A 12,587-nucleotide genomic window follows, 5' to 3' on the forward strand; every position below is an offset into this window, starting at 1 on the left:
CGTGCGATATGTGCTTCTATGCTTCCAATTTTAAATATATAGTCAAAATCAGAAGCGCAAATCGCACCGGATGTATCCATTCCGGTGCTTTCCAATATAAGTAACATACTGCAATGTGGGACCAGGTCAAATAACTTCCTAATGTCTATATACTCTATAGCTGCCCTCCCCCCCACCCCCTGCTGGTGCATTATCACCTTCTACTTTATGACTTCACCAGGCTTAATAAATCTGCCCTACTGTCCCGTAGGTTCCAACATCTTCCTTGCTTCCACTTTTGTGCAGTGGGACTACCTGAACTATTTTCCAGCTCTCTGGAATTAATACTGTTTTACTCATATGCGTGTTTTATATTTGACTGGTTTCGTGCAGGAGTTTCAGAGAATCATGGCGAGGCCTGCATATAGCCATCAGCAGTGCCGTCTGCACCATTGCCCATGCTATAGACACACACAAGATTTCAAATTATACACAACTTCAGCTTAATATCTGTTTTACTCTTACTATGTGAATGGTTTCATATGGAGTAATATTTATGAAACATTACTTTTGAAGAAATATTATTATTTTTTTACGTTTTTACCTACAGGGCTGCGCCAAAGGTGAGAATAGTTGATTGAAATGGGAAAGGTATTGGATCACCAACATTACAGCACAATAAGCTATTACTGCTTCACTGAAGGTCCCAACATCTAATTCGGCCTATTCAGAACCATCTCTGTTAAAGTCCAGAAACACATGACCTCCCAGCAAGGTGGTCTTCTAAAATTTGAGCATGTTCTTGGCAGTTAATGCCAATAATCATTAAATAAAAATAAAGTTTAAATACATTCATCAAATAAATAAATAAGTTGAAATGGAATTGGTAAAATATTAACTTTTACATTAGACAGTTCATTCATTGACAAGGAGAGAGATCCTGGGAGGAGTAGGGTAGTGAAGGATCACACAGTCTTCCCAGTTGGTCAACACCGCTTGACAGGATCTCCAGGCAGTGCCTCCTCAGCTTCCCTACCATTGTAACACTCCATACCCTTGAGGACGTGGCCCTCTTGCCAGGACACGTCTTGAGTTGCTTCTACGGAGTCCTCATAGATTTTTCTCCAGAAAGAGTCGATCTTTCCTACGTGGACCCTCTGATGCCGGACTAAGGTTGAGTGTTGAGTGAAGCTCTTGCCGCACTGGGTGCAGATGTACGGCCGGTAGCCCGTGTGGATCTGCTGGTGGGCCTTCAGGTTGGATATTTTACTGAAGCCCTTCTGGCAGACATCACAGGTGTAGGGCTTTTCCCCCGTGTGTATCTTCTGATGCCCTGTGAGGTGGGAGTGCTCGCTGAAGCACTTCCCGCACTCGGCACACTTGTATGGCCTCTCCCCTGTGTGCGTCCTGATGTGGTTGCTCAGGTGGCCCTTCTGGCTGAAGGTCTTTTCACAGGCGGTGCATTTGTAAGGCCGGGCACCCGAGTGCTTGCGCCGGTGCCGCACCAGGCTGGAGTGCTGGCTGAAGCAGATCTCACACTCCGGACATTTGTATGGTTTCTCCCCTGTGTGAATCCGCTGGTGGACTATGAGGTTGGAGTTCTCGCTAAAGCTCTTCTCACACATATTGCACTTGTACCGCTTTTCCCCAGAGTGTACCCTCAGGTGAACCGTAAGGTGGGAGTTCTCGCTGAAAGTCTTGTTGCACTCGGTGCACCTGAAGGGCCGTTCGCCGGTGTGGATCCTTCTGTGAGCCTTCAGATGAGAGTTCCTGGTGAAGCCTTTGCCACACTCTGTGCAGCGGTAGCGCTTCTCCCCCATCAGCATCAGCCGCTGCTTGCTGTGGATGCTGTAATTCTCATAGAAGCCCCGCTCAAACTCACTGCGCGGCGGTGGTCTCTGGCAGTCCCTCATCAGGAAGGCGGGGTGAGCCAAGCTGCTCAGGTACTTCTCAAACTCCAGGGTGTTCTCCAGTGTGTACTCCTGCGGCAGAGCACGATTTAGGGCGATTCCAGTGTCGGAGAAGAGAAAGACGTTGTCCCCATCAGGGCCGATCAGGGGAACGGGGCCACACAGTTTCTCAGCTTCTCCAAGGGATGTGTCCTCCATACTGTTCTCACTCTCAAACTCTGCCAAAAATATAAGAGGAGACAATGTAAATGGTCAGAAGCACAGACATATAACAGAGCGACGATCGGGACAAGACAGGAAAACGAATGGATTACATCAAGGGGACAGATAAATCGGACACAGTGGGTAGGCAAAACAATGGATAGTGGCTGCTTCCCAGCCATGTCCGGTGAACGCACAATGCTCACCAACAGGAACCACTGCAAGACAAATGGTGAGAGCCATAGAGGGAACGCTAGACCCAACCATGGGGCCTCAGGCGAGTATAGACCATGGAACCTTGGGTGGGTAGGGACGGTGGAACCTCGGATGGATATGGATCATCGGACCTGAGGCAGATGTATTAATCTGCCCCTAACGTTTTTAAAATAACGGGTCCCGCTTCCCCTGCATAACGTGGAGAAGCGGGCACACGTTATGGGCCAATGTATTAACACCCCAGCATCCGATAAGGAAAGCCGTTATGCCCAGCATTAATGGCTCTCCTTATCACTGCCCTCAAAGCGCTGTGAATGCGCATTTAAAAAACAAAACCTTCTCTCCCCGGCCGGCTCATTGGGCATGCGCGAGATCTTGCTATTACCAAGAGCCAGCAGCAAGGCTAGCGTTGTCCCCGCAGTGGGGATAGGGCAACGCTCTGAGCTGGCGAAGTGGATTAGGAAACTATTAATACATTGCCCGGCCGCTAACTACTGGTGGGGGGATTGCAGGGGACAGCCCAGCCGAGCGTTACTTGGGGGACTGTCCCTAGCGCTTGTTTGGTGCGCTAGTAACACAGGAAAAAAAACATAATCCCCCCCGTTAACCAGCGTTATGTGCACCCAGCGCTAGTTCATACATCTGCCCCAATGATACTCACTGACGCCTTGGTCAGATATTTCTGCGCTGTCTTCAGACCGAACGTCACTCTGGGAACTCTTCTTGTTCTCCTCCTTCGGCGACTCCTCCAGCTCCTGCTCGTCCTCCACGTTCTCATGTTTCACCACGACAACCAGCTCATGTGGATCCAGTGACGGCGCTGACAACACATATAACTCTGGTTAGTGGTGGTACAGCTAGAAGAGTATGACAGATGCCTAGCGGCTGCTCACCTTTACAGTCCTTGGACTCCCGCTTGGAGTAGTACTTGTCACTCTCCTGCTTAACCTTCATGGGATGTTCTGGTTTCCGTCCGCGGCTGCCTGGATCAGTAATGGAGAAACACACTTCATTCTCATGACACCCACTGGTCCAACATACATGAACACGGTCTGGCTGAAACCATTGGTCCTGGCTGAGGGTCACTGAGAAGACCAGTCCTCTGGTCACCTGAATGCTGGGCTCACCTCGTGTGGGCTCCAGTTGTGGTCTTCCTCTGCCAGCTCCCAGGGCGACATCTTCTTCTATCTGGAGCAGGATGTCTGGGACAAGGACCGCCTTACCTACCATACAGAGACATGAGGGAGACACTCAACCACAGGTCAACAATACAATATATTCACATGCAGCTCCACAAACCACACTGCCGGGCCTCAGAGAAGGAGTGAGAACCAAACAGAACAGTTCATTCCTCAGCCAGACACTGAGACCGCCATCACTCCCCCACGCCAGGCACTGAGACCGCCATCACTCCCCCACGCCAGGCACTGAGACCGCCATCACTCCCCCACGCCAGGCGCTGAGACCGCCATCACTCCCCCACGCCAGGAGCTGAGACCGCCATCACTCCCCCACGCCAGGCGCTGAGACCGCCATCACTCCTCCACGCCAGGCGCTGAGACCGCCATCACTCCCCCACGCCAGGCGCTGAGACCGCCACCACTCCCCCACGCCAGGCGCTGAGACCGCCACCACTCCCCCACGCCAGGCGCTGAGACCGCCATCACTCCCCCACGCCAGGCTCTGAGACCGCCATCACTCCCCACGCCAGGCACTGAGACCGCCACCACTCCCCCACACAAGGCACTGAGACCGCCACCACTCCCCCACACAAGGCACTGAGACCGCCATCACTCCCCCACACCAGGCACTGAGACCGCCATCACTCCCCCACGCCAGGCGCTGAGACCATCACTCCCCCACGCCAGGAGCTGAGACCGCCATCACTCCCCCACGACAGGCACTGAAAAAGGCTGAAATAAGACTCACGCACTTGTTGAGGAATTCTCATCACGTCCGATGTCACCTGACTTCTCTATCTTCACCAGCAGCTCTGGGTTAAGGATTCTGAACCCTGTGGGTATTACAGAGAAGACTGAGGTCATACCGGAGACAGCGGCATCTCAGCGCAGCACGCGGCATCTCACAGGAGTGACCCTCGGTAACATCTCCTACAGCACAGGTCCATCCCTGGGACATCAGGGCATTATTATATGGCACCGGAAGGACTGCAGGCCATGATGTCATACCTCACTCCCCAATGATGTCACAGACTAGGCGACACCTCCAGCTAGTAATAGAATAAGACTGACAGGAGTCAGGGAGAAGACAGACTACAGAGGAGAGAAGGGAAACAATGGCACCTGTCCGGCTAACTAGCAGCATTATAAGAACTGGAAGTTGTAGATGGGCAGCAGCGCTTCTCCCGTCTCTCACCCAAATCCTGCAGCGCCGAGTGGATCTCCCTCATGGCGGCCCGGTATAGTTCCTGCTGCCACTCCTCCATGATGTCCCAGTCCTCCTGCTGGAAGCAAGCAGCTACGTCATGGAAGGTCACTGTCACCTGGAGAGGTCAGGGGATAGCCGTAAGCCACAGTCAGGCTGTAACTGAACTACAAGTACCAGCATGCCCCAGAAGCGTTCTTACCATAGCAGACATTGCGCTGCATTTTCTCTTCTCTTTATGTTTCTCCATCTGGAAATCGGTAGCAGCGGCCTCTGGCGCCTGAGAACACAAAGAGAGCGTCAGCTCCTGAGTCCAATATAACGGAGGCTCAATGCGAAACCTACGGCCCTCCAGCTGTTGTGGAACTACACATCCCAGCATGCCTTGTTACAGTTTTGCTATGAGGCCTTGCTACAACTGTTGCAGGGCATGCTGGGATGTGTAGTTCCACAACAGCTGGAAGGGTAACCATCCCCGCTATACAGGAAGCTGCACCAGCTGCTGACACAAGCAGTATCAATAAGGAGAGCCACTGAGCCCAAGAGCTGGCACTCTGACGGGAAGACACATTCTGCATTACATTAATGGCAACAGAGCAGGAATCAGAAAGTCAGCTCCTGGGACCAGCAGCCTCTGTGCATTAGACCGCCAGCTCCTGGGACTAGCAGCCTCTGTGCATTAGACCGTCAGCTCCTGGGACTAGCAGCCTCTGTGCATTAGACTGTCAGCTCCTGGGACTAGCAGCCTCTGTGCATTAGTGTGTCAGCTCCTGGGACTAGCAGCCTTTGTGCATTAGACTGTCAGCTCCTGGGACTAGCAGTCTCCTGTCATTAGACTGTCAGCTCCTGGGACCAGCAGCCTCTGTGCATTAGTGTGTCAGCTCCTGGGACCAGCAGCCTCTGTGCATTAGTGTGTCAGCTCCTGGGACCAGCAGCCTCTGTGCATTAGTGTGTCAGCTCCTGGGACCAGCAGTCTCCTGTCATTAGAGTGTCAGCTCCTGGGACCAGCAGTCTCCTGTCATTAGAGTGTCAGCTCCTGGGACCAGCAGCCTCTGTGCATTAGTGTGTCAGCTCCTGGCACCAGCAGCATCTGTGCATTAGTGTGTCAGCTCCTGGCACCAGCAGCCTCTGTGCATTAGAGTGTCAGCTCCTGGCACCAGCAGCCTCTGTGCATTAGAGTGTCAGCTCCTGGCACCAGCAGTCTCCTGTCATTAGAGTGTCAGCTCCTGGCACCAGCAGTCTCCTGTCATTAGAGTGTCAGCTTCTGGCACCAGCAGTCTCCTGTCATTAGAGTGTCAGCTCCTGGGACCAGCAGCCTCTTTGCATTAGTGTGTCAGCTCCTGGGACCAGCACTGTCCTGTCATTAAGAGTGTCAGCTCCTGGGACCAGCAGCCTCTGTGCATTAGACTGGCAGCTCCTGGGACTAGCAGCCTCTGTGCATTAGTGTGTCAGCTCCTGGGACCAGCAGTCTCTGTGCATTAGTGTGTCAGCTCCTGGGACCAGCAGCCTCTGTGCATTAGTGTGTCAGCTCCTGGGACCAGCAGCCTCTGTGCATTAGTGTGTCAGCTCCTGGGACCAGCAGCCTCTGTGCATTAGTGTGTCAGCTCCTGGGACCAGCAGCCTCTGTGCATTAGTGTGTCAGCTCCTGGGACCAGCAGTCTCTGTGCATTAGTGTGTCAGCTCCTGGGACCAGCAGTCTCTGTGCATTAGTGTGTCAGCTCCTGGGACCAGCAGTCTCTGTGCATTAGTATGTCAGCTCCTGGGACTAGCAGCCTCTGTGCATTAGACTGGCAGCTCCTGGGACTAGCAGTCTCTGTGCATTAGTGTGTCAGCTCCTGGGACCAGCAGCCTCTGTGCATTAGGGTGTCAGCTCCTGTGACCAGCAGCCTCTGTGCATTCGTGTGTCAGCTCCTGGGACCAGCAGCCTCTGTGCATTCGTGTGTCAGCTCCTGGGACCAGCAGTCTCTGTGCATTAGTGTGTCAGCTCCTGGGACTAGCAGCCTCTGTGCATTAGACTGTCAGCTCCTGGGACCAGCAGCCTCTGTGCATTAGACCGTCAGCTCCTGGGACCAGCAGCCTCTGTGCATTAGACCGTCAGCTCCTGGGACCAGCAGCCTCTGTGCATTAAACCGTCAGCTCCTGGGACTAGCAGCCTCTGTGCATTAGTGTGTCAGCTCCTGGGACCAGCAGCCTCTGTGCATTAGTGTGTCAGCTCCTGGGACCAGCAGTCTCCTGTCATTAGAGTGTCAGCTCCTGGGACCAGCAGTCTCCTGTCATTAGAGTGTCAGCTCCTGGGACCAGCAGTCTCCTGTCATTAGAGTGTCAGCTCCTGGGACCAGCAGCCTCTGTGCATTAGTGTGTCAGCTCCTGGCACCAGCAGCATCTGTGCATTAGTGTGTCAGCTCCTGGCACCAGCAGCCTCTGTGCATTAGAGTGTCAGCTCCTGGCACCAGCAGCATCTGTGCATTAGTGTGTCAGCTCCTGGCACCAGCAGTCTCCTGTCATTAGAGTGTCAGCTCCTGGCACCAGCAGTCTCCTGTCATTAGAGTGTCAGCTCCTGGGACCAGCAGCCTCTTTGCATTAGTGTGTCAGCTCCTGGGACCAGCACTGTCCTGTCATTAAGAGTGTCAGCTCCTGGGACCAGCAGCCTCTGTGCATTAGACTGGCAGCTCCTGGGACCAGCAGTCTCTGTGCATTAGTGTGTCAGCTCCTGGGACCAGCAGCCTCTGTGCATTAGTGTGTCAGCTCCTGGGACTAGCAGTCTCTGTGCATTAGAGTGTCAGCTCCTGGGACCAGCAGCCTCTGTGCATTAGGGTCTCAGCTCCTGGGACTAGCAGCCTCTGTGCATTAGGGTCTCAGCTCCTGGGACCAGCAGCCTCTGTGCATTAGTGTGTCAGCTCCTGGGACCAGCAGTCTCTGTGCATTAGAGTGTCAGCTCCTGGGACTAGCAGCCTCTGTGCATTAGAGTGTCAGCTCCTGGGACTAGCAGCCTCTGTGCATTAGGGTCTCAGCTCCTGGGACCAGCAGCCTCTGTGCATTAGTGTGTCAGCTCCTGGGACTAGCAGCCTCTGTGCATTAGTGTGTCAGCTCCTGGGACCAGCAGCCTTTGTGCATTAGAGTGTCAGCTCCTGGGACCAGCAGTCTCTGTGCATTAGTGTGTCAGCTCCTGGGACCAGCAGTCTCTGTGCATTAGTGTGTCAGCTCCTGGGACCAGCAGTCTCTGTGCATTAGTGTGTCAGCTCCTGGGACCAGCAGTCTCTGTGCATTAGTGTGTCAGCTCCTGGGACCAGCAGTCTCTGTGCATTAATGTGTCAGCTCCTGGGACTAGCAGCCTCTGTGCATTAGTGTGTCAGCTCCTGGGACCAGCAGCCTCTGTGCATTAGTGTGTCAGCTCCTGGGACCAGCAGCCTCTGTGCATTAGAGTGTCAGCTCCTGGGACCAGCAGCCTTTGTGCATTAGAGTGTCAGCTCCTGGGACCAGCACTGTCCTGTCATTAGAGTGTCAGCTCGTGGGATCAGCACTGGGTCTCAGCTCCTGAGACTAGCAGCCTCTGTGCATTAATGTGTCAGCTCCTGGGACCAGCAGCCTCTGTGCATTAGTGTGTCAGCTCCTGGGACCAGCAGCCTCTGTGCATTAGTGTGTCAGCTCCTGGGACCAGCAGTCTCTGTGCATTAGTGTGTCAGCTCCTGGGACCAGCAGTCTCTGTGCATTAGTGTGTCAGCTCCTGGGACCAGCAGTCTCTGTGCATTAGTGTGTCAGCTCCTGGGACCAGCAGTCTCTGTGCATTAGTATGTCAGCTCCTGGGACTATCAGCCTCTGTGCATTAGACTGGCAGCTCCTGGGACTAGCAGTCTCTGTGCATTAGTGTGTCAGCTCCTGGGACCAGCAGCCTCTGTGCATTAGGGTGTCAGCTCCTGTGACCAGCAGCCTCTGTGCATTAGTGTGTCAGCTCCTGGGACCAGCAGCCTCTGTGCATTCGTGTGTCAGCTCCTGGGACCAGCAGTCTCTGTGCATTAGTGTGTCAGCTCCTGGGACCAGCAGTCTCTGTGCATTAGTGTGTCAGCTCCTGGGACTAGCAGCCTCTGTGCATTAGACTGGCAGCTCCTGGGACTAGCAGTCTCTGTGCATTAGTGTGTCAGCTCCTGGGACTAGCAGCCTCTGTGCATTAGGGTGTCAGCTCCTTTGACCAGCAGCCTCTGTGTATTAGTGTGTCAGCTCCTGGGACTAGCAGCCTCTGTGCATTAGGGTGTCAGCTCCTTTGACCAGCAGCCTCTGTGCATTAGTGTGTCAGCTCCTGGGACTAGCAGCCTCTGTGCATTAGTGTGTCAGCTCCTTTGACCAGCAGCCTCTGTGCATTAGTGTGTCAGCTCCTTTGACCAGCACTGCCCTGTCATTAGAGTGTCAGCTCCTGGGACCAGCAGTCTCCTGTCATTAGAGTGTCAGCTCCTGGGATCAGCACTGGGTGTCAGCTCCTGGGACTAGCAGCCTCTGTGCATTAGAGTGTCAGCTCCTGGGACCAGCAGCCTCTGTGCATTAGAGTGTCAGCTCCTGGGACCAGCACTGTCCTGTCATTAGAGTGTCAGCTCGTGGGATCAGCACTGGGTGTCAGCTCCTGAGACTAGCAGCCTCTGTGCATTAGTGTGTCAGCTCCTGGGACCAGCAGCCTCTGTGCATTAGAGTGTCAGCTCCTGGGAACAGCAGCCTCTGTGCATTAGAGTGTCAGCTCCTGGGACCAGCAGCCTCTGTGCATTAGAGTGTCAGCTCCTGGGACCAGCAGCCTCTGTGCATTAGAGTGTCAGCTCCTGGGACTAGCAGCCTCTGTGCATTAGTGTGTCAGCTCCTGGGACTAGCAGCCTCTGTGCATTAGTGTGTCAGCTCCTGGGACCAGCACTGTCCTGTCATTAGAGTGTCAGCTCCTGGGACCAGCAGCATCTGTGCATTAGAGTGTCAGCTCTTGGGACCAGCAGTCTCCTGTCATTAGAGTGTCAGCTCCTGGGACCAGCAGTCTCTGTGCATTAGTGTGTCAGCTCCTGGGACCAGCAGTCTCTGTGCATTAATGTGTCAGCTCCTGGGACTAGCAGCCTCTGTGCATTAGTGTGTCAGCTCCTGGGACCAGCAGCCTCTGTGCATTAGTGTGTCAGCTCCTGGGACCAGCAGCCTCTGTGCATTAGAGTGTCAGCTCCTGGGACCAGCAGCCTTTGTGCATTAGAGTGTCAGCTCCTGGGACCAGCACTGTCCTGTCATTAGAGTGTCAGCTCGTGGGATCAGCACTGGGTCTCAGCTCCTGAGACTAGCAGCCTCTGTGCATTAATGTGTCAGCTCCTGGGACCAGCAGCCTCTGTGCATTAGTGTGTCAGCTCCTGGGACCAGCAGCCTCTGTGCATTAGTGTGTCAGCTCCTGGGACCAGCAGTCTCTGTGCATTAGTGTGTCAGCTCCTGGGACCAGCAGTCTCTGTGCATTAGTGTGTCAGCTCCTGGGACCAGCAGTCTCTGTGCATTAGTGTGTCAGCTCCTGGGACCAGCAGTCTCTGTGCATTAGTGTGTCAGCTCCTGGGACCAGCAGTCTCTGTGCATTAGTATGTCAGCTCCTGGGACTAGCAGCCTCTGTGCATTAGACTGGCAGCTCCTGGGACTAGCAGTCTCTGTGCATTAGTGTGTCAGCTCCTGGGACCAGCAGCCTCTGTGCATTAGGGTGTCAGCTCCTGTGACCAGCAGCCTCTGTGCATTAGTGTGTCAGCTCCTGGGACCAGCAGCCTCTGTGCATTCGTGTGTCAGCTCCTGGGACCAGCAGTCTCTGTGCATTAGTGTGTCAGCTCCTGGGACCAGCAGTCTCTGTGCATTAGTGTGTCAGCTCCTGGGACTAGCAGCCTCTGTGCATTAGACTGGCAGCTCCTGGGACTAGCAGTCTCTGTGCATTAGTGTGTCAGCTCCTGGGACTAGCAGCCTCTGTGCATTAGGGTGTCAGCTCCTTTGACCAGCAGCCTCTGTGTATTAGTGTGTCAGCTCCTGGGACTAGCAGCCTCTGTGCATTAGGGTGTCAGCTCCTTTGACCAGCAGCCTCTGTGCATTAGTGTGTCAGCTCCTGGGACTAGCAGCCTCTGTGCATTAGTGTGTCAGCTCCTTTGACCAGCAGCCTCTGTGCATTAGTGTGTCAGCTCCTTTGACCAGCACTGCCCTGTCATTAGAGTGTCAGCTCCTGGGACCAGCAGTCTCCTGTCATTAGAGTGTCAGCTCCTGGGATCAGCACTGGGTGTCAGCTCCTGGGACTAGCAGCCTCTGTGCATTAGAGTGTCAGCTCCTGGGACCAGCAGCCTCTGTGCATTAGAGTGTCAGCTCCTGGGACCAGCACTGTCCTGTCATTAGAGTGTCAGCTCGTGGGATCAGCACTGGGTGTCAGCTCCTGAGACTAGCAGCCTCTGTGCATTAGTGTGTCAGCTCCTGGGACCAGCAGCCTCTGTGCATTAGAGTGTCAGCTCCTGGGAACAGCAGCCTCTGTGCATTAGAGTGTCAGCTCCTGGGACCAGCAGCCTCTGTGCATTAGAGTGTCAGCTCCTGGGACCAGCAGCCTCTGTGCATTAGAGTGTCAGCTCCTGGGACTAGCAGCCTCTGTGTATTAGTGTGTCAGCTCCTGGGACTAGCAGCCTCTGTGCATTAGTGTGTCAGCTCCTGGGACCAGCACTGTCCTGTCATTAGAGTGTCAGCTCCTGGGACCAGCAGCATCTGTGCATTAGAGTGTCAGCTCTTGGGACCAGCAGTCTCCTGTCATTAGAGTGTCAGCTCCTGGGACCAGCACTGTCCTGTCATTAGAGTGTCAGCTCCTGGGACCAGCAGCATCTGTGCATTAGAGTGTCAGGTCCTGGGACCAGCAGTCTCCTGTCATTAGAGTGTCAGCTCCTGGGACCAGCACTGTCCTGTCATTAGAGTGTCAGCCGCACTCACCCTGATGCCCTCACATCGGAGCCTCCTCATCCCCAGCCAGAAGCCGGAACCGGAAGTAGCATCGGTCCGTACCCGCCCCTCCGGTTATCACGTGACCGTGACAACACCCCCTAACAACACACACCCGGCGCAAGGGCCCCGCCCCCTTATCCCCTCATTGCGCCTACGGTTAAACTTGTAGCGGGATAAAGGACCTCGTGACGTCACAGTGACAGGGGAGGAGACAGGAGAAGCCAGGACGCTCGCGGGCTCGCTGCCTGGTTACTGTAACCAATGGTGACGTGGGTAGTGAGCCCCCTGCCTTGCTCCTCCCCCTGGGCGGGAAAGGTCCATTAGCCCACCCTGCTGACACCCACCTACACCCTGCTGTGCCCGCATCACCCGCACACCCTACATCACCCCGTAATGCCCCGTACGCCCCTATCCCCCAATACAGTAACCTATACGTATATGTGGCCCCGTACGCCCCTATCCCTAATACCCGATCCCGTAACCTATACGTATATGTGGCCCCGTACGCTCCTATCCCTAATACACGATCCAGTAACCTGTACGTATATGTTACCGCGTACGCTCCTATCCCTAATACCCGATCCCATAACCTATACGTATATGTGGCCCCGTACGCTCCTATCCCCAATACCCGATCCCATAACCTATACGTATATGTGGCCCCATATGCTCCTATCCCTAATACCCGATCCAGTAACCTATACGTATATGTGGCCCCGTACGCTCCTATCCCTAATACCCGATCCCGTAACCTGTACGGATATGTGGCCGCGTACGCTCCTATCCCTAATACCCGATCCAGTAACCTATACGTATATGTGGCCCCGTACGCCCCTATCCCTAATACCCGATCCAGTAACCTATACGTATATGTGGCCCCGTACGCTCCTTTCCCTAATACCTGATCCCGTAACCTATACGTATATGTGGCCCCGTACGCCCCTA

At 54.4% G+C, this 12,587-nt stretch overlaps 1 protein-coding gene across 5 annotated transcripts; it reads right to left on the reverse strand.

Annotated features, from left to right (window-relative positions):
• Window positions 1-476: 476 nt before the first annotated feature.
• Window positions 477-11,787, reverse strand: LOC146064923 (uncharacterized). 5 transcript variants are annotated; one of them, XM_083178942.1, is made up of 8 exons: window positions 11,631-11,787; window positions 4,894-4,971; window positions 4,683-4,770; window positions 4,240-4,320; window positions 3,434-3,529; window positions 3,200-3,289; window positions 2,968-3,126; window positions 477-2,107 (listed from the first exon to the last, which is right to left on the reverse strand). In XM_083178942.1, the coding sequence occupies exons 1-8, from the start codon at window positions 11,658-11,660 to the stop codon at window positions 966-968; spliced, it is 1,764 nt and encodes a 587-aa protein (XP_083035068.1). In that variant the 5' UTR covers window positions 11,661-11,787; the 3' UTR covers window positions 477-965. The 5 variants fall into 5 exon arrangements, with proteins under 5 accessions (XP_083035068.1, XP_083035066.1, XP_083035067.1 ...); XM_083178940.1 differs by having other exon boundaries at window positions 4,683-4,809; window positions 11,631-11,786; XM_083178941.1 differs by having other exon boundaries at window positions 11,628-11,779.
• Between the last annotated feature and the right edge of the window lie 800 nt (window positions 11,788-12,587).

Source organism: Crinia signifera, chromosome 3 (genome assembly GCF_055691185.1).
Source record: "Crinia signifera chromosome 3, ASM5569118v1, whole genome shotgun sequence".
Lineage (NCBI taxonomy): Eukaryota > Metazoa > Chordata > Amphibia > Anura > Myobatrachidae > Crinia > Crinia signifera.

Bases quoted from the DNA above. Each gene is read 5' to 3' on its own strand.
- LOC146064923 (XM_083178939.1), bottom strand. From the start codon at position 11,660: ATGAGGAGGCTCCGATGTGAGGGCATCAGGGTG. The intron at 4,810-4,893 runs GTAAGAACGCTT...TGACCTCTCCAG, and splicing joins GCAGCGCAATGTCTGCTATG to GTGACAGTGACCTTCCATGA. The intron at 3,127-3,199 runs GTGAGCAGCCGC...ATGTGTTGTCAG, and splicing joins GGAGTCCAAGGACTGTAAAG to CGCCGTCACTGGATCCACAT.